This window comes from Salminus brasiliensis, chromosome 24 (genome assembly GCF_030463535.1).
Source record: "Salminus brasiliensis chromosome 24, fSalBra1.hap2, whole genome shotgun sequence".
In the NCBI taxonomy this organism is placed as follows: Eukaryota; Metazoa; Chordata; class Actinopteri; order Characiformes; family Bryconidae; genus Salminus; species Salminus brasiliensis.
Genome location: NC_132901.1, coordinates 6344682 through 6369866, shown reverse-complemented (window position 1 = coordinate 6369866; position 25185 = coordinate 6344682). Strand labels below are relative to the sequence as shown.

The window sequence follows — 25185 nt, the reverse complement described above, 5'->3', positions numbered from 1 at the left end:
GCCCTTGTCGGAGTGGCTCAGATCTTTATGCTTGCCAATTTTTTCTGCTTTTAACACATCACCTTCAAAAACTGATTGTTCACTTGCTGCCTATTATATTGCATCTGTTGACAGATTCCAGTAGTACTAATGTTATGGCTGATTGTTGTCTCAAACATACACATACCAGATGGGACAAAAAACATTGGAACACACCTCTTTATCATTGAATTCAGGTGTTTTATTCAGTCCTGTTGCCACAGGTGTAAAAGCAAGCACAATCTAGCCATGCAGTCTGCCTTTACAAACATGGGTCATTCTAAAAAGCTCCCTGAATTTTAGTATACTTGTTAGAATTGTATAAATGTTAAACATTTTCAGTATCTTGTGTGAATGTATTTCAGAACTAGCAGTAAGCAGTGTCTAATGACAATTTACTTTGTGTGGTTTATACACTTAGGAGAACCAAGTGGAAGGGAAATCTATGTGTATGGTTGTAAACAATGCTTAGACAGACTGCACAGATGGGTTTTTCCAGTTTATTAGGAACACTGTCTTACTAACTAATGCAAAACCATATTTATTGTTACTATTGCAGCATGGTTCACTTTTTAATTAAAAGAGGGCTACCACTACCCAGAAATCTTTATGCTGGTGGAACATTCTCACCACAGCAGTAACATCAATATGACAGTGTCATGCTACTGTGTGTTGATTTTACACCAGGCACAGTGGAGTTGCTGGGGTTCCTACACACCTCAATGTCAGTACTGGATTAAGAATAGTCCACCAACTAAAAATATCCTACAGCCAGCAGTGGCCTTGTGGTCAGAATCTGACCTCTGATGAAGGACTAATGAATGACTAACACCAAGTTGAGCATGGCAAACATGATACAATTGAAATAAACATCAGATATTGTACATTTAAAGGATGTTACCAAGAAAGCAGTGTCTAATTATGTACAGTTAAAGTAAATATATTCTCATCAATATGTCTCATTTCAAATTAGGTTTATTATCAGAATTGATAAAACTTTCATCTGTTTGCAATAAACCAATCAAACAAGAACATTTGAACATTAAACTGGAACTTTTCGGGCCTATGGATCAGCGGGATGTCTGGAGGAGGAAGAATGAAGCATATGGTGACAAAGACACTCCGCCAACAGTAAATCATGGCAGTGGCCCGGTTCTTTGGCTGTTTCTCTTCCTCTGGCACTGGAAACTTGCAGTGTATGAGGGGATTCATTGGACCTTGCTCCCAAGCACACCTCATAGGGGGAAAAGTCCTCTGAAACTTCGTCACAAGCCGGTCTGGTTATGCTTGTCAAGAAGTGGTTGAATAATTTTAAGACTGTGTCTAAGAAGTAATTTTGTGTTGAATTTAGAGAAACTACTTCTTACATTAGTTTTGTTGAACTGTTTAAATTGTTCTTGTTTGATTAGTTTATTGCAAACAGCTGAAAGTTTTGCTAATGAACCTGATTTGCAATAATAATTTCATTGAATAATTTTGATTGCTACTGTACCTAATAAACTAAGTGTAAGTGTAGGTGTGTAAGAAAGAGAAAGTTGGTGTTGGAGTAAAACAGTTCTGTCAGTCAATAACTTTCTTGGTGCATCATGGACATTTATTAACATGCATTAACTCTTTTAGGAATCTCTGAATCTGATTTTTTTTTTCTGGGGTTAAAATTCAACTTTTATCTTGAAATCTTTTTTTTATCATCTTTTTTTTTCTTTTTAAACCTGGGTCAGAATTATACATATACATATATGCAAACCCTAGGCACACCTAATTTTTGGTTAGTAAGTTGACCAGATTCTTTTGAAAGCCATCAACAAGCTTCTGGCAGAATACTGAATATCACTACCATGCTCCAATCTAGTGTATGGATGAAAAGTATATATATAAAAAAATAATAATTGCCCCAATATCCATTTTGTTACATTTAACAAATTGCAATAATTTAATTGTTATGAAAAAGCAAGGACACTGTGTCATGTTTTCCCCCTTGGGGTCAGTTCTGTAATTTATATCTTTTACGTTAGTCCGTATTTGAATAAAACGCTCCCCCCAGTTGTCTGGACAATATGCTATTCTGCTAAACTCTTACAGAAACATATCAACTATGCAGGTCTGACAACTGGAAGACTCATCGAGAAGGCTTACCACTCTGGAATGATCAACCCAAATCACCATTGGCAGAAGCTGACTCACAATGGTCCTGTGGCCCAGTTTGAGTATCAAATTCGAGTAACCTGTGAGGAACACTACTACGGCTTTGGCTGCAATAAGTTCTGCCGGCCACGTGATGAGTTTTTTGGACATTACACCTGTGATCAGAATGGCAACAAGACCTGCCTGGAAGGGTGGATGGGCCCTGAATGCAACACAGGTAATTCTGTTTTTCCAGGTAATTCTGTAATTGCCATTTTCCCTTTGGGGAATCTCAGACAGCATGGTACACGCCATTTCATGGATCATCACAAAAAGGGTCTCTAGATGACTCCTTGGCAGAGGAATATCATTGCAATTTGACATGATTGCCTTTTCAAACCTGAAGTAATGTCAGACTAACCTAAAAAAATAAAAACATTTACAAAATTGCTTATTAAGCTAATTAGCAAGCTCCTCCTCCCCTCAATCAGGCAATGAAGACAAATCCTTATTTTCAGCTGCTCCCTTTATCCTGCAAGTAGGTGCTTTTGTAATGCAGGTACTACACACTTCAGCGTAATGAGATAAATTCAGTAAGGACAAACACTATTGAAACTGAGAGCAAGTCTCCAGACTCTCACTATAGATCAGGTTGAGAACTCATTGACATGCTAGGAGGAATTCGTTTTTGTTCTTCTTACCTTATCAGTTTTCAAAAAGGGTTGAAACAGTATAAAACAATATATTTTGTGCCCTGCATTATTCCTTAAAAGTACTATTAGGGCATACAGTAACCATTTTACAAGGCGGGAGAAAGTGGTTTGGCTTACAATGCTATTACGTAAAGCTCCAGCCAGTGGAGAATGCTGAGGTTAATGTGCCTCAAGGCTTGACGACAGGCCTCAAATTAGATTGGGCTTGAATAGGCTATGTGGGTGGATTAGGGATTTGATAGATACCCCCTTACATTCCAGAAACATTCCCATGGGTGAAGGGAGAACAGCAAAATCTGACATGGTACAATGAAGATGGACAGACCACAAACTTACTCTTGCTTCCTTCCTTTTCCTTCAATTACCCTCTTTCTTTTTCACCAGCTATCTGCAGGCAGGGATGCAGCATTGAGCATGGATCGTGCAAACAACCAGGAGACTGCAAGTGAGTCACTTTATCCTCCTCTTCTTTATGATACAATTAACATTTTGAAAGAATTCTTGTCCGCAAGTTCCCAGACAGTCTGTATGGTTTTTTTGTTCCTTGTCTTGGCCGTGTTGCTTGGCTACTTGACATTTTGAGCTTTTGGGTAATTTAAGCCTTATTGGAGAGTGGGAGTAGAAACAGTACAGGCTCAGAGTCTCCTCTTGCAGCTGACTGCCAGGCTGCAGAGCTGCAGAGAGTGCGTCATGGTCAAATACTTACAGAATGCTGTCTCCTGCCTGCTCCGCCAGTCTCTTAGTGCAGCTCCAGTTCTCTTCCTGTCCAATAGACAATGAAAGCTAAAGCCTGTTGACATTCTATTCTAGCATTAGCAAAATGGCACTCGGGTGGTGGGAAGGGGGAGTGGATTGAAGCAGTGTCAGTGAAGGCATGTTGTTGCTGTAGATGCTGTAGACCATTAAATTATCCACTTGTTGGTTCATTCTTTTTGCTTATCTATTTATCTGTGGATCAAACGGAACGCTTAATTGGTCTTTAAAATGCCCTGCTTGTTCAGTTAGCATTAAGCAAGGCCCGTTTATTTATTTATTTATTTATTTATTTATAGTTTAATGAATTAACAACTCAACATGAAGTGTGGAATGATTGTAATGCAACATGCTTACATGATGTTGCAATATATTTAAATTACTTTGTGCAAAACCAAAGCAGTACATTTCAGACACCAAACTTTTTTGGCCAAAAAAGGTTTACATTAGCTGACAAAAAGGGTGGCTATTATAATAAGTATAAGGGCAGTATTCCTGCATATCTCGAACATACCTATCAAAATGATTGGCTCAGTCATAAAGAAATGTTATACGTAACCCATTGCTGTCAGGGAGAGTTAATGTGAGGTCATTAAATTTCTTTTGGAACTCATAAGATGGGTGTTCCCTGCAAGTTTTAGCATGCTGTGCCTTAGGTGAATATTAAATAATAGGAATGCTTTTTAGTAAATATATAAATTTTCAATAGAGGTGGCAAAAGTACACACATTTCATACTTCAGTAAAAGTACAAATACTCAGGTAACCAAAGTATTGAATTAGCGAGTTTAATGTTCACTTTAAGGAGGGTAAATATGTTAATACATGGCATTGCTCTGGTTTCCTGAATACATGTTCATATGTGTAGGAAAAACTGGCCCTTCATTGTAACTTTGAATAGATACAGTAGATAACAACAGTTAGACTACATTTTATTAAACAGCAAGAAACAGTAGAAAAGTATATACTTGTATATACTTGCAGAACTTACTCAAACACGTGGTGCCAAAGAATGTGTGGGCTCTGTGTGGGAGTGTTTTAGGTAGAGGTTATCTGTCAGTGCTGTTCATGACATTGCATAATTAAATAGTTTAACGAAGAACATTTTGGAACAATTACATTTACAACAACAGCTAACAATGTCATGCTCTATAAGGTTAGTAGATTTAAAAAGTGCTCTATTAGAAAAAAAAAACTTCAGTAAATGATGTGCTTGAATCTGTTGCTTGGTTTGTTTGATCTGGTCAGCTGCCTCATGCTAATGAAGATTCAGGGTTAGGACTTACCTACACCAGCCTTATCTAGCCCTGTTTTAACATGTGGTTGTTTTGTCTGTTTTCTAAAGGTAATTTCTCTGTACAAAGGGCAATTTTAAAGGCTGTTTTTTTTCAAATATAAACAAAATGCTGGATTAACTTTTGCTAGATTTAACAAAAACATGGCAGTGTATTCAGTTCAGTGGAAACGTCAAGGCCTTTAGACTGAAAGCACTTTTCTGCCCTAATGCCAGTCCAGCACTTCCCCTTCTCCAAGAGTTTGGTGAGAGAAAAGGAAGAGTGAGTGAACCACTGACCGGAAATGTTTTTTTTTTTCTTCTGTGCATTTTTTCTCATGGAGAAGGCCTTGCTCACGTTTAAGAATAGAGCTCTTTAATCAGAGAGTGAGGTTTACTTAACCATCGTGTTTATTTTTGCAGCTGAGCCGCAGCCCCAGGCTAATTGTTTTTTTTTTCCCAGAGGGCACTCTGTTTTCCCGCTGTGGAGTTCTCAAGAGAGTCACTATCTCATCAGAGCATTCCATAAAAGCTTTTTTTTCATTTTTAAATGCTCAAAGAAGCCTTATTTAATTACAGTTGCAATTGACCTAAAGGGGAAGAGCACTGAGAAACTGTCACTGTGGCTTTTGGAGAAACGTGTAATCACTGGTTTATAGGTACTATGCAGTAAGAGTTTTTTTTTGTGCCCTGATTGAGTTCTTTGTATAATATGTGCATATATGTGCATTTTAAAGTGTTGTAAAACAAATACAATAAATTATAATTTAATTTATAGTTAAATCAAAGAGTGGAAACCTAATTTAAGCAAACCATAAAAAATGCTAACATGATGAATAGTCAAAGTGCAAAAGCATAAATATATTGATTAATTTAAATAATCAATTGGAAGTAGATTGGGGAAAAAACTATGGTTAAGAAGTAACTAATAAGAACAAATAAAATAATAATAAAAAAACAACAGATGACAATACATCTAAAACATACCAAATAAAACAATTTACAGGCTGTTTGAAGTTGGTTAGAGACTAGGAAGCTTTAGAGTTTCCTTGTTTTTGGCGGTCATATGGAGGTTTTGAATTGTTTCAGCAGCACATGAGCAGTTTTTTTTCAAATGTTGACCTCCACAGTTCCCCTGAACTGCCATTTCTTCACAACTCGTACTATAGAAAAACACAAGCTTAAAAAGCTTTTTTTTTTATTTACCCTGTGGGCATCGACTACTTTAATTTTTCGTATCTTTAGTTAGTTCCTGGGAGCTGAGAAGCTGGGAGGATGAAGGCTAGTACATGCTTCCTTCATGGCCACCTGCATTTTTTTTGCTGATAGCTAACTTTCTATAGTAAGATTCTCAAATATGCTTGCATCTGCTCTTCACAATAAAGGCGTTTGGTGGAATCAATCCTTAGACAGTGTCTCATTAAGAAGTTGTATAGCCCACTGTATTGGTGTCCAGAATTGTATTGCGTTTGAATTGGTGACACGGTTGGTGTTTATTTAATAATTAGAGTAGTCAGACCCCCCAGACCCCTTGTAATTCACACCCAACAGACAGTGTTGTTTAAGTGTACTGTTTTTCCTGTAGATATATTTTTAATACTGTTGTTTCAGCATCTGTATGTGTCTTGTTTCTTAGTGTGTTTGTCTGTCTGTTTATGCATCTATCTTGCTTAGCTTACTCCACTCCTACTTCCTACCCATGCTCAACCCCAAATGCCACCCCCTCTGAGCATGCAGACTCACACACTCACACACACACATCATCCCAGCCGTTCGGACAGTCTCAGTGCCAAGAAACCACATTCAGACTGAAACAAAGTGTCTCTGCCACAGGCTAATATTAACTCCACTAAAGGGCCCAGAGGAGTTTTAAAAGCTGGTGTTTGTTGTTTGCATGGTTTGGCGCTAAATAGTTTAGAGACCAATCGAAGCTGTCAGTCCTTTGTTTCCCCCCAGTGAACCATGGCAGTGTTTTAAATATGTTGTTTAAAAGGGAAGCTGTAAACTTTCTATGGATGTCTTGAAATAATACAGCTCGGCCTGTGGTGTGAGAAATTCTCCAAGAGAGCAGTTCTTTTTTTGCAGTAGGATTGTCATATGGACCTCTTTAGGCCTTTTTGTGAATGCCATGATTCTACTGAAGATTGAAAAACGTTTTTCAAGTTGGTCTTTTAGTTTAAGAAGAAAATGTTAAACAAATAATTCATAGCAGCAATGCATGTGTATATGGGGGAAGATCTCACTGTGTATGTATGTGTGATTTCTTCATAGCTGTCTGTATGGCTGGCAGGGCCTTTACTGTGATAAGTGCATCCCTCATCCTGGCTGTGTACATGGAACATGTGTGGAACCATGGCAGTGCCTCTGCGATACCAACTGGGGTGGACAACTCTGTGATAAAGGTGCTTAGTTCAGTTGTGCATTGTCTACAGGACTGGATGTATTGTCATATTAATAACAGCTGTTATAAATTGTACAGTGTAGGTTGACATACTGTCCAATATGCACCAGAAGGTATTTTTATAATGGTAAAAATAGAATAAATGTAGGTACATGTAATGTTTTGGAGGGACTAGGTTGTTAATAAATAATTAATTATATACAGAGAGCCAAACCATTATGACCATCTACCTAATATGTGTTTGGTCTTTTCTGTATGTATTTTTTTTTAAGCTGTTTAAATTAATTAGTTAAAAGGGAAAAAGACATGATTCTTTTACTTCAGTCCACCAAAAATATATTTTTTATTTGTATCTTTATTTAAGAATGTATATTCATTGGCCATTTCTGGCCAATTAAATGGTGCTGATTAAATGGTCAGTGAGTATAACTAGGTACAAACAAGGCACATCTAATGAACTAGCAGCCTGATGTAGCCATGAAACCGTAACAGTGTTTTATTTTCTCAGATTTGAACTACTGTGGCACACACCAGCCGTGTCTAAATGGAGGGACATGCAGCAACACAGGACCTGACAAATACCAATGTTCTTGTGCTGATGGCTACTCTGGAGCTAACTGTGAGAAGGGTGAGCTTATGTGTCCATGTCTTTGATAAAGTACTACTAAAAAAGTGCTATAATTTTGAAGATTTCCTGCAGTTGAAGTGGATCTCTGTCAGTCTTTCTGACAGTGAACTTCCAAGGAAATAGACAGCATGTCAACCAGAGTCAATTGTCAATTTGCATTCCGAGTTCTGAACCCTTAAAATGTGTTTAAATATAATGGTTTAACCACATCACCCACTCTCACTAGTAGGGAAGCAGAGGGTCAGAAGGTTAGCTCTTTGTTCTGTCAGTACAGGGTTTCAAAATGATCTAATCCTTGTGTTATGATCTGGTGTGTGTGTAGACCTAATCTGTTTTGACAGAGAAGTGGCAGGATGGGTATAGTGATGAAGTCTGCCAAATTAGGCGTCACAGTACTTTTCTTCAGCTTTCTCTTCCCCCTCTCCCCTTTGTAACTTAGCCTAAAGACTTCTGAGCACTGACAGCCAGGGCAAGCTAACCCATACATCGCCCCTGGTTACAGTCTCACCTCAATGTCTCTTGCAGTGACTGACCAATTAAAGACGTCCTAAAGTGCAGATTTTAAACATGAATTGTAGACAACCACCAATGGTATATTTATTATATATTTATTATATGACTTTAAATAAGAATGCAAATGATTGTCCATGGTATCGATTTTCATTCATTTTTGTTTTTTCTCCCTGCTGTTGTTCCAATCAGTTTGCCGATGCTTCATTCATGTCTTCAGGAATCACAATATTATGTTTCTGCATCCATCTTTGGAAGAGTGTATATTGAGATACTCAGGCCTGTGTTTGTGTGTATGTTTTTACAGCGGAACGTGCCTGCCTCTCCAACCCATGTGCTAATGGGGGAAGCTGTACAGAGACCAGTCAGGGTTATGAGTGCTTGTGTGCCGCTGGCTGGAGTGGCCCTTCCTGCAACACCAGTAAGAAAGTTACCAATGGGTGTTTTTGCAGATGTGCAGTGGGTGATTATTCTTTCTTTGAATTATTGGTACTTGATTTTTCCAGGGGAAATTCCTGGAAAGAATGCATAAGAGCAGGATTGCAACTTTGCAACGTTGTACACATGGGTGATAACAATTAGCAATTTACATTGTGATAATGTGTACTGATCTCTCTTTTGATTTTGATTTCTTTCAAATGGACATTTATATGTTCATTGTCACATACTGCTTTTAAATTGTTGTTTGAAGGGATACCCAGTTTAATTTTTCCAGTGTTGTTCTGTCCATTTTATTGTTTAAATGATGTAAAATCATTTTTATAGGGTTAATTTAACAATAAGATATGCTATTCAGATTTATTTCTCACCTAAAAGTGTCCATGGTTGCAGAAACATCCGTATACACACACATACTCACAAAAAATACACTTGTTATGATATGCATGCTTGGTGCATCTAACCTGTTCTCTTACTTTGTAGATGTAGATGACTGTACTCCAAACCCATGTAGTCATGGAGGCACTTGTCAGGATCTGGTTAATGGATTTAAATGCAGCTGCCCCTCCCAGTGGATTGGCAAAACGTGTCTGATTGGTGAGATTGCTTAAACACACAAGAAACAGTCACATGGATATCTTTTCAGCCTTGTACTGTAATTTTTGTCATGCTTTCATTTTTGTTTGTTTTTCATAGACGCCAATGAATGCAATGACAAACCTTGCGTGAATGCAAAGTCCTGCCGCAACCTGATTGGTGGATATTTCTGCGAGTGTCTCCCAGGCTGGAAGGGTCAGAACTGTGACATCAGTGAGTTGATGAACTTTGACTGTTTTTCAACTTTATCAGTGGTTTCAAGTGGCTTCAGCTTTATCAATTCGCTTAGGTAAACACATGAATTAATTTGTATCTGTCAGTTGGTTTAAAAGGAAGGCACATGTAAATCACATATAAATTACTCGCCATTAAACACAACATCATGGGACACTCATTGTTCTTTCATAGTAACTTGGCTATCATCCAGAAGTGCCCTCATACAAATGATGCAGTGTCAGTTTGCTAGCATCAAAGTTCTAGCATTACTGAGCTAAAAAAGCAAAGCTTTTATATGGATATTTAGCCAGCATAACCATGACTAACTTTACAAGTTTATGTTTTACTGCATTAGTAGTGCTGTACATATGTATCTCTGTGTTGTTATTGGACTATAGATAGATATAAAAACAGAGAGTTTGAAAATAGATGGAGAAATAAAACCTTCCTACATGCCTAGCTCAATTGTTGTAGCCAGCAAGCTAGTTTGGCTGTAATTTCTGCCTTCTGTACATGTATCTATAGATTAATGCTACACCTAAAACTGCAAAAGCTTTTAGACCCACAGAGAATTCATACATTTTATTTGTTGCTGTTTTAGGGGTTTGTTTGTGAGATTTTGTGTTATGTATATATCACTTTTGGGTTGCAGATATTAATGACTGCCATAGCCAGTGCCTGAATGGAGGAACCTGCAGGGTAACAAAATACACATTTGTATTTTCAAAAACAGTGATTGACATTTGTTGACATCATGCTTGTAAGGCCAAGTGCTACATTATTAGCTAAATTATTTAGCCAACAGTCACAGTGGAATACAGTGGCATGTAAAGGATTGGGCACCCGAAATCAAAATATGTGTTACTGTAAATTAAGGCTGTACAATATATCATTTCAGCATCATCATCGCAATGTGCACAAGTGCAATAGTCAAACTGTAGGATGTGCAATGTCATGCAACTTTAAAATAGAAGTACAAGTAAAATTCCCACTGCTCTCATTTTTAATGACCAGAGGCAGATCTGCCCAAAATCATTCATTTCACTCCAAGAAATCTGGTGAAAATTCCAGTATTTTTAAATATTGCATTAATTATTGCCATGTCAGTGTTTTTTTTAATCAAATTTCATGCAGCCCAACTATAATATAATATGATATAATATAATATACAACTATAAATAGGTAATAAAGGGGAAAAAACAAATATAACACACATATTGTAAGCATGGCTCACTTATACAGTTTTAAAATAACAAAAAAGGCCCAAAGCAAAATTTTGGGCACCCCGTATAGTCAGTACTTCAAAACCACAGCTTATAAACACCTTTTTAGAATCTTACAGTATTTTATTTTTCTTGCAAAATGCTTCTAATTCTAGGTCTGTCCACAATTTCAATGATGTTTAGGTTAGCGGGCCGCAAGGAACATTGAAAAAACTTTAGCTAGCACTTCTTGGCATAGTCTGTTGTGGAATTTGAGATGTGTTTAGGATTATTATCGTGCTGTACACAACCAGCCTCATTCCATCTTCAGGTTTTTTTTTTATGAACTTGCTTTCATTCAAACCTCTTAAGCTACTGAATGGTTCTCTGTTCTTTTACTTTTTGCATTTGTGTATACCTGAAAACATGACTCATTCTTTTAACTTCCTTTTATATGTAGAATGGGTTACTGTATTAGCACACAGTTTGTGTACCTCTTTTTTCATTATGACTCATCTGTGCCCTCTCAGGATTTAGTAAACGGCTATCGTTGTGTTTGCCCGTCTGGATTTTTGGGTGAGCACTGCGAGAAGGACATTGATGAGTGTGCAAGCAGCCCTTGCCGTAATGGAGGTCGATGTGAGGATGAAGTAAATGGCTTTCACTGTCTTTGTCCTGCTGGCTTCTCTGGTCAACTCTGTCAGGTAAGACATTTTGACATTTTTTATCCTTGATAAGACTGATATAACTCTGTGTTTTAAATCTGTGTGTAAAATAAAAAGTTTTCGAGAGGGCATGTGTTACACAACAAAACTGTGTCTAAAAGTATTAAGAAAATAAAAAAATGAAGGATATAACACGTTTTATTCACATGAAACATGTTTTCAGAAAATACAGTACAGAAAATCTTGAAACAACTCCAACATGAAAAGCCTTTCCCAATAGCTCTGTTCTAAGTTTTAGTGGGATTTGTATGTGGATGAGAGGCCAAAAATATCTGCACATGTGGGGCAGGTCCTGTTCTGTGCTTTCTGAGGCACTATCTGTTTGTTAATACTTTTTAGATTTCCTCTTTCTACAGTCTAAAAATAAAGGTGCCAAAATATGGTTCTTTGGAGTACTGCCTTTGGTGCATTTGGTCCTTTCAATGAAGGTTTCTTTAAAGAAGATTTTTTTGAGATGTGTTTATAAAGGACCTATTTTGAATAAAGAACTACCATATAAAGAAGGCACACCAGTTTGTCATAGAACAGTATGTATTTGCAAGAACTATTCAGGAACATTCATTTTTACAGGGTACCTTTTTTAAAACAAAAAGGTCTCACAAATCCCACACCTACCAAATATTCACTAGTCTGAAAGAAAAAAAACAGACTGGGCCTTCTTTTCTCTAAAATATTGCTCTTTCTTGTTTTAATTCTTATGGGCACTTAACTGTGCTGTTTCCTGGCAGAGCCAGTAGGGAGGATGCTGTGGGTTTTTCTGTTTTGTAATCCTCTAGAAATGTCTGGATATCACTTTCCCCTAATCATTAAGCCGTTATTTCTCTCATTTACTCTGTCTTCCTTCTCAAAATCTCCCTGATTTAGCTTGATATTGATTACTGTCAGCCCAACCCATGTCGGAATGGTGCACTATGTTTCAACCTGGCGTCTGATTACTTCTGCAACTGCCCAGATGACTATGAGGGCAAAAACTGCTCTCACCTTAAGGATCATTGCCGCACCACTTCGTGCCAAGGTGAGGCTTTCCATCCACCCGCATGATCTTAGCAGCACACCTCCTCTTACCCTCATAAACCCGAAGTAAGGTGATCTGTTTGTGCATGCCATTTTCAAGCTGCTTCCTGAGGGTGAAAAGATGGTGGAGGAGTCATAGTGTTTAGCTTATGAGCTGTTTCACAGGAACTCCTGTAGACGCACACAAATATGTTCCAAAATCTTCTTGAAGGTCTGGCAATGTCTTTACAGCTGTGTGTGTGTTCTTTTGGCTAATGCCTTAATGGGTTATGTCTTTTTTTTTTTGCTGTGCTGGAGGTTTTTGTGGCTGTGTGAGGCAGACCAACCACAGTTAGATAAGCCCATCATGCCACTTCTTCAATTTAGCCAGGTGAAGGAATGATGCTTATTACATTGCCAATCATCCATTTCTTTTTCTATGGGAGCAGACAGGAAAAAGAGGATTGGCATTACAATAAAGAAGAAAATATCTCAGTAAATCATCCAGTCATTTATATTGTGTGGCCACACGCAAACTCTTTTTAAAAGAGACAGTTTAGGATTACCATGATTTCATAGTCAAAGTAAATTAAAAGAATGTTCCAACATGTTCTCTATCTGCAGCATCTGTGTTGTAAAGTCCATTACAGACTGTATCAGGGGTTTTACTTGTACTTCACACACTTATAATAGAAGTTATCCTGGCAGGTGAAAGCACCCTAAATAAATTAAATTAAATTAAATATATTTCATTTTTATGTTATTATCATTCTATAATATGATGAATTAATTTGTTGATTATTTCATGTGTCTATCATTTGAAATATTATATTGTGTATCCTTGCTTTCAGAAAAAAACATTTACACAAATCACACTTACAGTAAAAGCTTTGGGGACTTGCCAATTAACTTCTATTAGCAGTGTGTTTTAAATAAACAGATTTCCTTACTTACAATGGGTTTGACAAGTACACAAATGCTGTTGTTAAATAAATTACAGATTACCATAGAAAAAAGCAGAAATCCTCTTCTTATGTTTGTACTTAATTAATTCTGTTCTAGATGAAGAATGTTGAAAAGATGTTTTATCCTTTCTGTCCACTAGTGATTGACAGCTGCACTGTAGCTGTTGCCTCCAATAGTACACCAGAGGGGATGCGCTACATCTCCTCTAATGTGTGTGGGCCCCATGGGAGCTGCAGGAGTCAAGCTGGGGGCCAGTTTTCTTGCGAGTGTCAGGAGGGCTTCAGAGGCACTTACTGCCATGAGAGTAAGACTAAATATTTCTCTACACTGTTCAGCAGTTCTGCATCAGCTTCAAACAGTTACTTTGGCTATGTTTGGGAATTTACCATCCCAATAAAAAAATTAATTTGTTGTTGTTTACATTTAAGTGACTTAAACATCTACATGTATGCACACTTTTTGATAACAAGTCACAAATCATCGTTATTGCAACAATTACAACAATACAATTAAATGCATTTCATTAACATAACATTAACATTAACAGTACCAATAAATACAGCTGATAATTTGTGAATCAAACTTTTTACAGCTGCAAAGCTGCACATCACAATAATTACTACTTAAACTGATAAGCCAAGCACAATTTGTTATTGTTGATCTAGAAGCTAGAAGCTAACATTTCATTTTTTATTTTTTAGATATAAATGATTGTGAGAGTAATCCATGCAGAAATGGTGGAACATGCATTGACAAAGTGAACATGTATCAGTGCATTTGTGCCGATGGCTGGGAGGGAGCCCACTGTGAAATTAGTAAGTTTTCGCTTGCAATTAACCTCTGTGTTTTTTCCATACCTGTGCAGCTGGACATAACCAGAACTCTTCCTCCTGATTTTTTCTTCTTTGCTTCAGACATAGATGACTGCAGCTTAAAACCATGTTTAAATAAGGGAACATGTCAAGACCTGGTGAATGACTTTTACTGCGAATGCAGAAATGGCTGGAAGGGAAAGACCTGCCACTCCCGTAAGAATATTCTATAGACCCCCTTGTTAGCTATGTGTGATCTAGCGAATAAGAATAGAGTTGTCACAGTAGCACAGTTTTGACTCAAGTCAAATAATGAAATTGAAGATCTCATGGATATCTCTTTATATATTAAATACATTGAATTAAATTAAAGGCTAGATTAAGACTGAATAAGCCATATACAATATTAGTGTGATGTTATCCCATTCAAAAACTGAGAGGACTGAAAGCTGGAGTACTGAAAATTGAACAGTCGTGGAAATAATTGATACATATTGAAATAAAGAACTTCTTATTTCAGGTGAGAGCCAGTGCGATGAAGCCACCTGTAACAATGGTGGCACCTGTAATGATGAGGGGGACACCTTCAAATGCAGGTGCTCACCAGGTTGGGAGGGTGCCACTTGTAACATAGGTGAGTTCCATTGATTGGTTTATAAAGGTGTTCAAAATGCCATGGTACATATTATGGTAAACCACCTATTAGCCTCGAATTCTTTCAGTAAACAATACTTCAATAGCACTCACAGTCAGACAAAATACAGTTAGACAACAACCACCACAACAGACTAAATAAAACACCACCTCTAACTCTAAACTCTTCAAAACTGCCATATTTTCCATTCCAAATCCTTGAACTTGAAACGTCAAAGTAACTTAAAAGAATATAATCAATGGAGGCGAACAAAATATTAGTCAGCATTTCACAGATAAATCTATTCAAGTCGCTTGTCCTACACACATAAGATTAGAGGCTCAGATCTCTGTCCAGACTGATATGAGTTTATCTAAATAATGTACATGTTTACAATAGTTGCTTTGGAGAACAGCTGTGGTATGTGCAGTTATTACAACCACATCATTAAAGTAGGGCATAAACTTTCAGTGGAGTTTAGCTGCTGATTATAGCTGTGTTTATCTGTGAAGGTGGAGATTTCAGACTTTCACTTATTCTTTGGCTCCTCTACAGCCAAGAACAGCAGCTGTCTGCCCAACCCTTGCGAGAATGGAGGCACCTGTGTAGTCAGTGCAGATTCTTTCACCTGCGTGTGTAAAGAAGGCTGGGAGGGAGCCACCTGTTCTCAGAGTAAGTATGGCTTCCTGGGAGAAACAACAAAAGCAGATCTTTTGAGGATAAAAACTTCCTGAACAATTTAAGAAAAGTGGCCTTATATTTAATCTTTATCTTTAATATTTCCTTTATTTTCCCTGGGTTCCCTACTCAGTTGGTGAGTAAAGAAGCAAGTATTTTATGTATACACTGCAAAATGGGATTAACATGTGTTTTAAATGTATTAAATTTTGTAACTTCTTTTCAGTCCTTTTTTAGGAATCCTAAATAATTTTATTTAGTGAAAGAAATTTCCTGCATTGACACAATCGTATCACACTTTATTGAAATAATTATAAAAGTGTGTAGGTTGAGATATGTTGGTATAAGAGTGTCTCTTACACCAATCTCATAATGTGAAATGTTAAGTATATTATCTAGATTTAAGTTTTCGTTTGCCAGGATAGCATTTTTGGCAATGTAGGCTTTGGCTTACTTGCTCGTTTCTGTCCATTCTTCTTCTGTGCCTACCTCTTTCTTTCTCTCTCTGGCTAAACATTGTAGACGTCCACTGGCCATGAAGGAGAAAAAGAAAATTAAATGAGGAAAGTGGAGACAGATGTCCACCCTGAGCCCAGTTGCTGTGCTTCTTTTGTTTGCACATTCCCTTCCTGTCTTCCTCTACACCTCTCTCTCTCTCTCTCTCTCTTGCTTGACTCTGTTTTCTTTCTCTCTGGCCAATCAGGCGAATGCTGTCATTTTTAGGGCCCGACTGACATCTAACAATATAAACGAAACAGATTCAGATAGTTTCAGTTAAAGATAACTTTTCTGATTGGTATGTGTAAGTTGTTAACTTTGTCAAATATGTTTTTGTATGCATATTTTAGAGTTAAATCCCAAAAAAGTCATGTGATCAGATTGCAGTTGGTGGGATAGGGGCATAGGTATACTTATTTCTCTGTCTCCTCTTTCACTCCGCTTTACTCTTGGACTGTTTAACTAAGAGGGAATCTGTGTTTAGCTGTTTAACTGTAACATACAGTGAAAATACTGGGGAAACAGTGTTCTCAGAGGTGTTTGTTTAATACGAAGAAAAAAAACACCACACCAACTGCTTTCCTCCAGTACAGATAAACCCCAACATCAACCTGATTTATTGGTCAGGCCATAGTCATTTAAGATGCAAAGGAAATTCGTTAATAACAACCCCTATGCAAACACATACAAGCTTTGACTTGTTCTCTGCTGTAATCCCTCTTGCACTACCACACATGAAAAGAAATCTCATTCTCTGTCTTTCTCTTTCAGATACCAACGACTGCAGCCCACACCCATGGTAAGTCCAGGCAAATCGTTTTGTGCACACAGCCCACTCCTGTAAACAAGCCTGTACAGCTGTGCAGAACTTTCTCACACTCTGCAGGCAGTGTGCTGGGAAATGGGCACGCCCTTTTTCTTGCTGTCATTCCAAAGGTGTGCTCAGTGCTGTGTATCGTGCACCCTGCTTGACTTTCCGCTTCGACTGATTGAGGGATCATTTGAGTTCAGTTCAACATACGGGTGGAAAAAAATCTGAAAGAAAAATATCTTATTGCGCTTTGGGCATTGCGTCTTGAGGGGGAATTCCACTGTAAAGTATCAAATTCAACTTTAGAATGACTCATGCATGTATTGGTAAAAACTTTGTTTAAATGTCTCTGAATTGTAATGTATGAGGGGGAGGTTTTGGCATCATGTTGATCTTTCTTCCTCTCTTTCTTTGTTTCTTTCTCTCTACAGCTACAACAGTGGGACTTGTGTGGATGGCGACAACTGGTATCGATGTGAATGTGCCCCAGGCTTTGCTGGTCCCGACTGTCGCATAAGTAAGTTTGATCCTTATGAGTGATGAGGTCCTTCAGATGTCCCGGCCCAGATTCTGTCCATTAAAATTCAGAGCTGAGACATAAACGTTAGTCTAGCCAGCCAATTAGACAGACACACTGGCAGAGTGCCAAACACCCAGCCAGCACCGTCCTCGTATACTGGGTTCATAACTCCTAGAGCGAAAAGCCTTACAGCATCCAAAAGCCATTTAGCGTTGGTGCTCAGCACTGATTAGAGTTCATTTGTCCCTTTTAGAAGCTTTTATCTGGCCACTTAGCTCCTTATTATGCGGCATACCTCAGGCTTTGCTGTTTGATGCAGGCATATCTGTAAATATAGTCCACATTAATGAAATTACTATCAGCTGAGCATGGCTGTGTGTTAGATCAAGGCTATTAAACATTGACTGATTTCAGATCTTTTTTTTCTTCCCATTTTTAGAACTTAATTACTCTCTAATCTTGTTTCTTGTGGGTACTTGTAAGAACACCAGGAAACTGTAGAGAAAAGTAAAGAAAGGGGATTTATTTTTCCCTCAGATATTAACGAGTGCCAGTCCTCACCCTGTGCCTTTGGTGCTACATGCGTGGATGAGATCAACGGCTATTGCTGCCTTTGTCCACCTGGACTGACTGGGCCTCAGTGTCAAGAAAGTGAGTGTAATATCATCTTACACACACCCCCTCTGTTACCCTGTAATCCACTTAAGCTTAAACACCAGAGTAATAAGAAACTCTTTAGCCAGGTAGCTGAAAAGCCCAAGGCCATTAGTTGACTGCTCTAGGTCCTAATCTGAGCTCCTAAATACCAGATCACTTGCTCTGACGCCTCCCAAGCGTCTTATGGCAGGAAGGACAAAGTAACAGCTTAATCCATAAGGAAGTCCAAATCCTCTGTAAGAACTCATGAAAAGGTTATTTGACCTTCATCTTTGTCTGTCACTCAGTCACAGGGACGCCCTGCATTTCTGAAGGAGGTCAAGTTACCGCTGATGGCACAAAATGGGAGGAGGATTGCAACACCTGTCAGTGTCACCATGGAAAGGTCCACTGCACCAGAGTATGTGTAATTAACCTTCCATCAGAGTGATGATACGCTAAACCTCTCACAATCAAATGTCCACTTAAAGCTTAGCAACAGTAACTAGTCTCAAGCTTTGTACAGAACATTGTAACACAGCAACATTGTAAACGGGGTGCTTTCACAGTGGATATGCAATACATCTAAATTTAAAGGGGTGCATAAACGGACAAAAAAGGAGAGCATTAAAAACAGTTTGTGTGCTGCAACCGCCTTCTTCAGATCACACCAGAGATTTTCTATAGGTTTCAAATCAGGCGACCATGACGATAATCTTCCAAGACTTTTTCTGAAACCAAGCCTTGGTGGATGCTTGGGATAATTATCCTGTTGAAAGTCCCAATAACACCCAAGCTTTATCTTCCACACAGAAGGCATGACATTTTGTCCTTGGATTTCCTAATACATGATTGTATTCATCGTGCCCTGCACATACTGCAGGTTTCCACTGCCAGATTTCCAGTTCCAGTTTTGTTATATCGCGCCAAAGAACATAATCACAAAACGTCTTTGGCTTATTCATATGGTTTTGGGCAGATTGAAGAAGACTTTGGTACTTTGGTAGGTGTCCAGGCATGAAATCCCAGTGCCTGCTGCCCCCAAATCCTGCTGCAGAACTGTTGCAGTCACTAAAGGGTTTTTGGCCACCTGCCTCTCTAGGTATCTGTTGGCAGTAGATAGTTTCCATTTTCTGCCACATCTAGCCAGTGTTCAGTGCTTTGTACCATTTTTCACCAATTTATTTTTTTTTGGCAAAAATATGCCCTATTTTTAACATGTAATCATACATCACAATCACCAAACCAGCCCAGATATTTGAAGTATTTTATTACAAGCACACCTGATTCAACTAATAAAGCCCTTGATTTTCCACCTTACAAATATGTACTCTTATGAGGGATTCTATTCAGGGGGTTAAATCATTCTGAGACTGCAGCCATTAAAAGTGCAATTTTGTGTTAATTGAGGAGTAACCATTTGGAGCTATTTTAATTGTTCTTTTTTGATTGGTTGAAACAGCTGAAAGTTTGGATTTTTTTTTTATAATTTCGATTGCAACTGTATGCCTGTTAGCTAACTTAGCTAACTTAGCTAACTAGCAAGTCTGTGTGACTAATAGTCTTTCTATGTTTTTGCCCTAGATGTCTCACTTGTTGTGTGCATGTCAGGTTTTGCCATGTTGAATGCATAATGTGAAATGCTAAGTTGGACTGTTTTTCTTTAGATGTGGTGTGGACCAAAGTCTTGTCGGATTGGTAAAGGTCGTGGCGGATGCCAGTTGGGCCAGTCTTGTATCCCCATCAAAGAGGAGCATTGTTTTGTGAAGCCCTGCCATGGCCTGGGAGAGTGTTGGCCCTCTGCACCTCCTCCGCCAAACTCCAAATGCCACCACAGCTTCCCTTACCAGGACAACAGCTGTGCCAACATCACATTCACCTTTAGTAAAGAGATCATGCCTCATGTGAGTCATCCTTTCCAAGTAGAGATTGACTTTTTCCTTGCTTCTTTATTGGTTTTCATTTATTGTTAACCGTCTTTTTCCTATAATGCATACATTTTATATTATTATTAATATTAATATTATACCAGTATACCTGAGCACAACCACAGTCTTGTGTGGTAATGCAGTTACTTTTAGTCAATAATTTATTAGTAATAGGAGGATGCCTATTTTATGACCTATTCCGGTCCTGGAGAGCCAGATTCATGCACAGTTTTTAGCTTGTCCTGCTCAAGGACACCTGATTCAACTCAATGGTTAAGTGACAGATTTAGTATGCTTGTTACAGCAGGGAAGTCAGCAATTTGTTCTGGTCTCCAGCCCCCATTGACCCCATTTCTTTTGATTCTTCACTATGTACTCTTTCTCTAACATCGTGAAGGGCCAATTCTCTAACCTTTCTAGCTTCAGACAGCAAATCAGGCATTTCCTTTTCACTTTGAAAACAATGACATTGCTTTTAATTATTATTTCTGCATGATCCTAATAGCTTCTCCCTGTGTCAGCAGGGCCTCAGCATAGAACTTGTTTGTAATGAGCTGAGGCATGCCTATGTAGTAAAGAACCTTTCTTCAGAGTATGCTGTTTCCATCACATGTGACCCCTCCTTCTCTGCAAGCAATGATATTCATGTCAGCATAGTGAGTACACACATTTTCATTTTTTTTAAAGCTAAGGATAATGCAAGAGCCCAGTCATTACATAAAGTACTTCTCTACTTTTCAAATTCTTTGTAGTCGACAGAAGAGCCTGAACAGTTGGACAAGAGCCCCATTAAAGAGATCACAGATCGGATTATTGACCTGGTTAGCAAGCGTGCTGGCAACAATTCTATCATCACTGCTGTAACTGGAGTGCGATTGCAGCAGAGGCAAAACCCCAGCAAAACAGGTAAGAACCTTTGGGTTGATTTCTGAACTGTGCATTAGGATTTGCCAAACACTTTGTTTTGTATATTTGATGAGCTACAGAGGCTAAGTAACAAAAAAATGTCATTCGGCCATGATTGCCGTTATATCGTTTTTGTTATAATGAGATAATGCTATACAATATCTCCAAGAAGAGGAACCGCTGCACATCTTACAATTGTTTAAATTATTATATGGAATCAAAAACCCTTACAATGTCTAGAGGCATTAACTGTCCTTGAGAGTAATTCTGTATACAACATAAACTGATGGCTTAAAGGTGTTTCCACAGTTGAGGCCAACTTGGTCCCAGAAGCTCTAAGGAGTTTTTGGTCAACCATGCCGTGGAACATTACCTCAGCTTTGCCAGCTGGACAGAGCATCAATTTGACATCAGGGTCCTCTTTATGCATGCCATTTATCAAAATGCAGTGTTGCATCGCTTCAGCCTGTGCCAAATGGCATGTCCTCCTGCTTTTTTGGGATTTGATTCCTGCCAGTGTAATATGCAGTTGAGAATAAGTGAAAATAAGCAAAATAAGCTATTATATATATATATATATATATATATATATATATGCATCCATATCTGGATCCCAGAGGACCCATTTGATATGCACTTTTTTAGAGGACCATTTTTTGCAAATTTTTAAAGTGAAAAGAATCTTCACATAATGTAAATATTCCAGGAACAACCCCTAAAATTTGGCTTATCAATGGCATTGGCCAAAAAAACATTTTTGGACTTTTTGTATTAAGAGACTGTTCAGGGGGATTTTTAACTTAATCTCTGTCTTCTTCCTCTAGACTATCTGGTTCCTCTACTCAGTTCCATCTTTATCGTTCTCTGGATCCTTGCTCTGGCGACATCCTGCCTCTGGTGCATCCGTCGCCGACGAAAACTGAATGCCCATGGCAACACAGCAGCTTTGGCCACTGAGGACAACACCACCAACAATGTACGGGAGCAGCTCAACCAGATTAAGAACCCAATCGAAAAGCATGCGGCCCACAGCATGGTCGCAAAAGACTACGAGGGGAAGAACTCCATCATTGCTAAAATTAGGACACACATTACAGAGGTGGAGGAAGAGGAGGTGGAAAAGCACCTGCAAAAAGCACGATTCACCAAGCAACCAGCCTACACGCTAGTGGAGAAGGAGGAGCGAACACCTACCAAAAGTCCCAACTGGACTAACAAACAGGACAACAGAAACTTGGAGACGGCGCACAGTTTAAACAGGATGGAATACATTGTATAGCAGACAACTGTGCTGCCATGTGACCAAACTGCTCCTCCTCCTCTTCACCCATGTACTGATCACACAGAAGCTTGGGGAGGCTGTATCACTTAAAACTGTTGTCATACTCCTGACTCTTAAGGTTTCTTATTCGCAGAGTCCCTGTGTTAATTTAAGTTTTGACAAGCTGGCTTACACTGGCAACTGACAGTTGTTGTGGTTGCCTGGAAAAACCAAAGTGCTGTATTTCACATCCATGCAAAAACGAATGTGCGAGTGTTTTCCCTCTTTAAAAAAAAAAGACATTATTAGCACAGCATAGATTTCCAGTGTCTATTTTTGTGGATACGTTTGAGTATCTTTGAGTCTTTGTACAGTTTTGTTGTAATGTTCAGATAGTCTTAAGTGTTTTTTTTTACAATCATTATTATTATTATTATTATTATTATTATGACAACACTCACTGCTCAAGTAGTTTTTCCATCTGCTGGGGGCTCTCATTGGTTAGATTTTACCATATTATGTAGTAAAAGTGCCTTTGCAGCTTCTTACCACAGCAACTGTCAGAAATGTTAATGTGACAAAGGACAAAAAAAAGACAAAGGAAAAACAAAAAAACCTATTTATTATTTTTCTTTTCTTGGTGCAGAATGAGTTTTTCTTGCCTGGGTGCAGAATGTACTTCAGAGACCTGCCTTAAAAGATAGGTTCACTATTTTTAACCTAGACCTTATTAAAATAATTGTTGCCATCATTTCTAACCATGCATAGTAGTCTCATCAGTGACTTTGTCATCGTACCATTCCTCAGTAGGGTTTCAGTTTTTAATAAAAGTTTTTAAGATTTATGATGCAATTTAGTTCAGATTGAACTAATTGCCCCACTGGACTGTATTTAAGTCTATTAGAAATACTACTTTTAAAACTAGACTCAAAACTGCAAAATCCACTCAGGTCTGCAGTTAACTATTTGAAACTGCCAGGGTGCCATATTGCAAGTGTAATAGGGTTGTGTAGAACTGAGAAGTCCTACTCATTGATGGTTTATTATGGACATTGTCAGTAAATCAGATGAAATACCAAAGATCGACAGTATCTGCCCAGGAGGTCATTTAGTTTACATACTCGCTGTTGTGGCACTCAATGATTGTACAGTAAATACCACAAATGCAACAGCCAGTTACGCACCACACACTTATGCTTGTACAGGGTGGAATTAACCGCTGCCCCATTACACAAGGACATAATGAATGTTCATATACTGGATATTATTAGCAACAATAGATGTGACCATGGCCAATACCTGGCTGAACATAAGCAGCACTTGACTGTAAGGCAGGAGACAAGACATTGGCACAGTCTGGCCCCAGGCAAGGGTCTATTCACAACTGCTGCCAATATGAAGAATTGTTCATTTAGAAGTGTTGTGTAGATATGTACATTTGTTTTTAATTAATCACTGTGTATATTTGATTTATTAACTTAATAATCGAGAGCCTTAAAATATCATTCCTTTTATTTATATATACTGTCTAGTTTTGAAGGTTTTGATGGCTTTGTAATTTTATGGCTTCCTTATTTCACAACAAATTTGTTATAGATGCCAAATTTTAAAAAGAAAAAAGAACAGTCTATTTTGAATAATAGGATGGGCATTTGTGTGCCTGAAAGTTTGCTTTTCTTTGTGCATTGTCAGACAAAGTTTATCTATTTTGCCAGGATGTATTTGTAACTACGTAAGGCAGGTGAGGGAACAGGAAAAAATGGCTGCTTTTGTTTCATTACAAACCTTGGTGGCAAACACGCTGATTGTCACAAACATGAAAACTGTAAGGGAACAAAACTATTTTTACTTGGGATTTTTCATACTGAAATTGGAGAATGTCATAAAATAATTGTTTATATAAATCCTTTTGCTTCATAGTTGCATGACATCATAAGCTAGGCTGTGAATACTTGAACAGTAGGGGGGCAGTGGGAACACTGTTGATCGGAGTACCCAACCATGCTACACAAAAATAAAGCTGCCAAGATTTATGTCAAGAAAGGGTTTTATTTCTACCTTTTATGCAAATTTCATGCATAAAATGTGCATTAAAAACAAAAATTAAATGGAAGTGTAATTTAAAGTTCTTCAGCAATGAAAGCTTTAGACCTTTATTTTTAAGACCGAACTCTGAAGAATTTAGAATTTACAGCCCTATCTGACCTATTATGCTGACCTAAAAGCCAGAGGGATAAGTGAATAATTCTGAACAGAGCCTTATATGTTAGGCATGTGCATTCATATGCTTTGTTTCCAGACAAAAGTTCCAATAGGAGTTTATAATAGTTCCTGGCACTGACAAATGGGCTCAGATCATTATGACGAATGTGAATGATAACCTATAGACTGTATCTTATGAGTACAGGTCTGTGACAATGATGTCCCAAAACCTGCGTTTATACCTTTAACCCCATCCTTTCCTGTCCTCTGAAACAAAGTGGTTCAACTTTTAATATTGAGTAGACTTTGATTAGATGGATCTGTGTATGTTAAGGCCAAATGATGGTAGCTCTCTTGGAGCAAGTTTGGGTTTCTGTTGTAGATGACTGCCTTGCTCTTTAGATGTCAATTTCTTGTTGCTGTGCACATTTTGTTTAATACTTCTGATTATTTTATTGAGGCTCTCTAAAAGGACAAACCCAACATACTTCTTATTTGTTAATTCAGTGAGATCATGGTGACATTCAGTGTCCATATTGACCTACTTGTACAAAGCTTTTTTTCCTATTTGAGATTGTTCCTGGCAAATGTTTTGAAAGTCATATTTATTAAATATTTTGTATGGAAATAATTAAATCTTTTTTGGATTGGATCTGGTCTTTTTGTGCCACATAGCAGAAACATTTTCTGCTTGCGCGGGTTAGGTGAAGACTGTAGACACAGTTACTCTGTACTCTTGTACT

The 25185-nt window shown here is 38.1% G+C and overlaps 1 protein-coding gene across 4 annotated transcripts in view; it reads left to right on the top strand.

Moving 5' to 3' along the window:
* Window positions 1-25078, top strand: part of jag1b (jagged canonical Notch ligand 1b) — a 46300-nt gene extending 21222 nt beyond the window's left edge. Inside the window, exons 4-26 of one of the 4 annotated variants that reach the window (XM_072669569.1) lie at window positions 2120-2380; window positions 3240-3300; window positions 7152-7282; window positions 7790-7909; window positions 8727-8840; window positions 9341-9454; window positions 9554-9667; window positions 10323-10369; window positions 11403-11576; window positions 12462-12612; window positions 13696-13860; window positions 14258-14371; window positions 14471-14584; window positions 14889-15002; window positions 15558-15674; window positions 16950-16977; window positions 17421-17506; window positions 18047-18160; window positions 18454-18566; window positions 19813-20049; window positions 20598-20729; window positions 20826-20979; window positions 21804-25078. In XM_072669569.1, coding sequence (XP_072525670.1) covers window positions 2120-2380; window positions 3240-3300; window positions 7152-7282; window positions 7790-7909; window positions 8727-8840; window positions 9341-9454; window positions 9554-9667; window positions 10323-10369; window positions 11403-11576; window positions 12462-12612; window positions 13696-13860; window positions 14258-14371; window positions 14471-14584; window positions 14889-15002; window positions 15558-15674; window positions 16950-16977; window positions 17421-17506; window positions 18047-18160; window positions 18454-18566; window positions 19813-20049; window positions 20598-20729; window positions 20826-20979; window positions 21804-22258 — 3230 coding nt within the window. In that variant the 3' untranslated portion in view covers window positions 22259-25078. Of the gene's footprint in view, window positions 1-2100; window positions 2381-3239; window positions 3301-7151; window positions 7283-7789; window positions 7910-8726; window positions 8883-9340; window positions 9455-9553; window positions 9668-10322; window positions 10370-11402; window positions 11577-12461; window positions 12613-13695; window positions 13861-14257; window positions 14372-14470; window positions 14585-14888; window positions 15003-15557; window positions 15675-16949; window positions 16978-17420; window positions 17507-18046; window positions 18161-18453; window positions 18567-19812; window positions 20050-20597; window positions 20730-20825; window positions 20980-21803 lie in introns of all 4 variants that reach the window. The other 3 variants (XM_072669568.1, XM_072669571.1, XM_072669570.1) reach the window with 3 other exon arrangements.
* The last annotated feature ends 107 nt before the right edge of the window (window positions 25079-25185 follow it).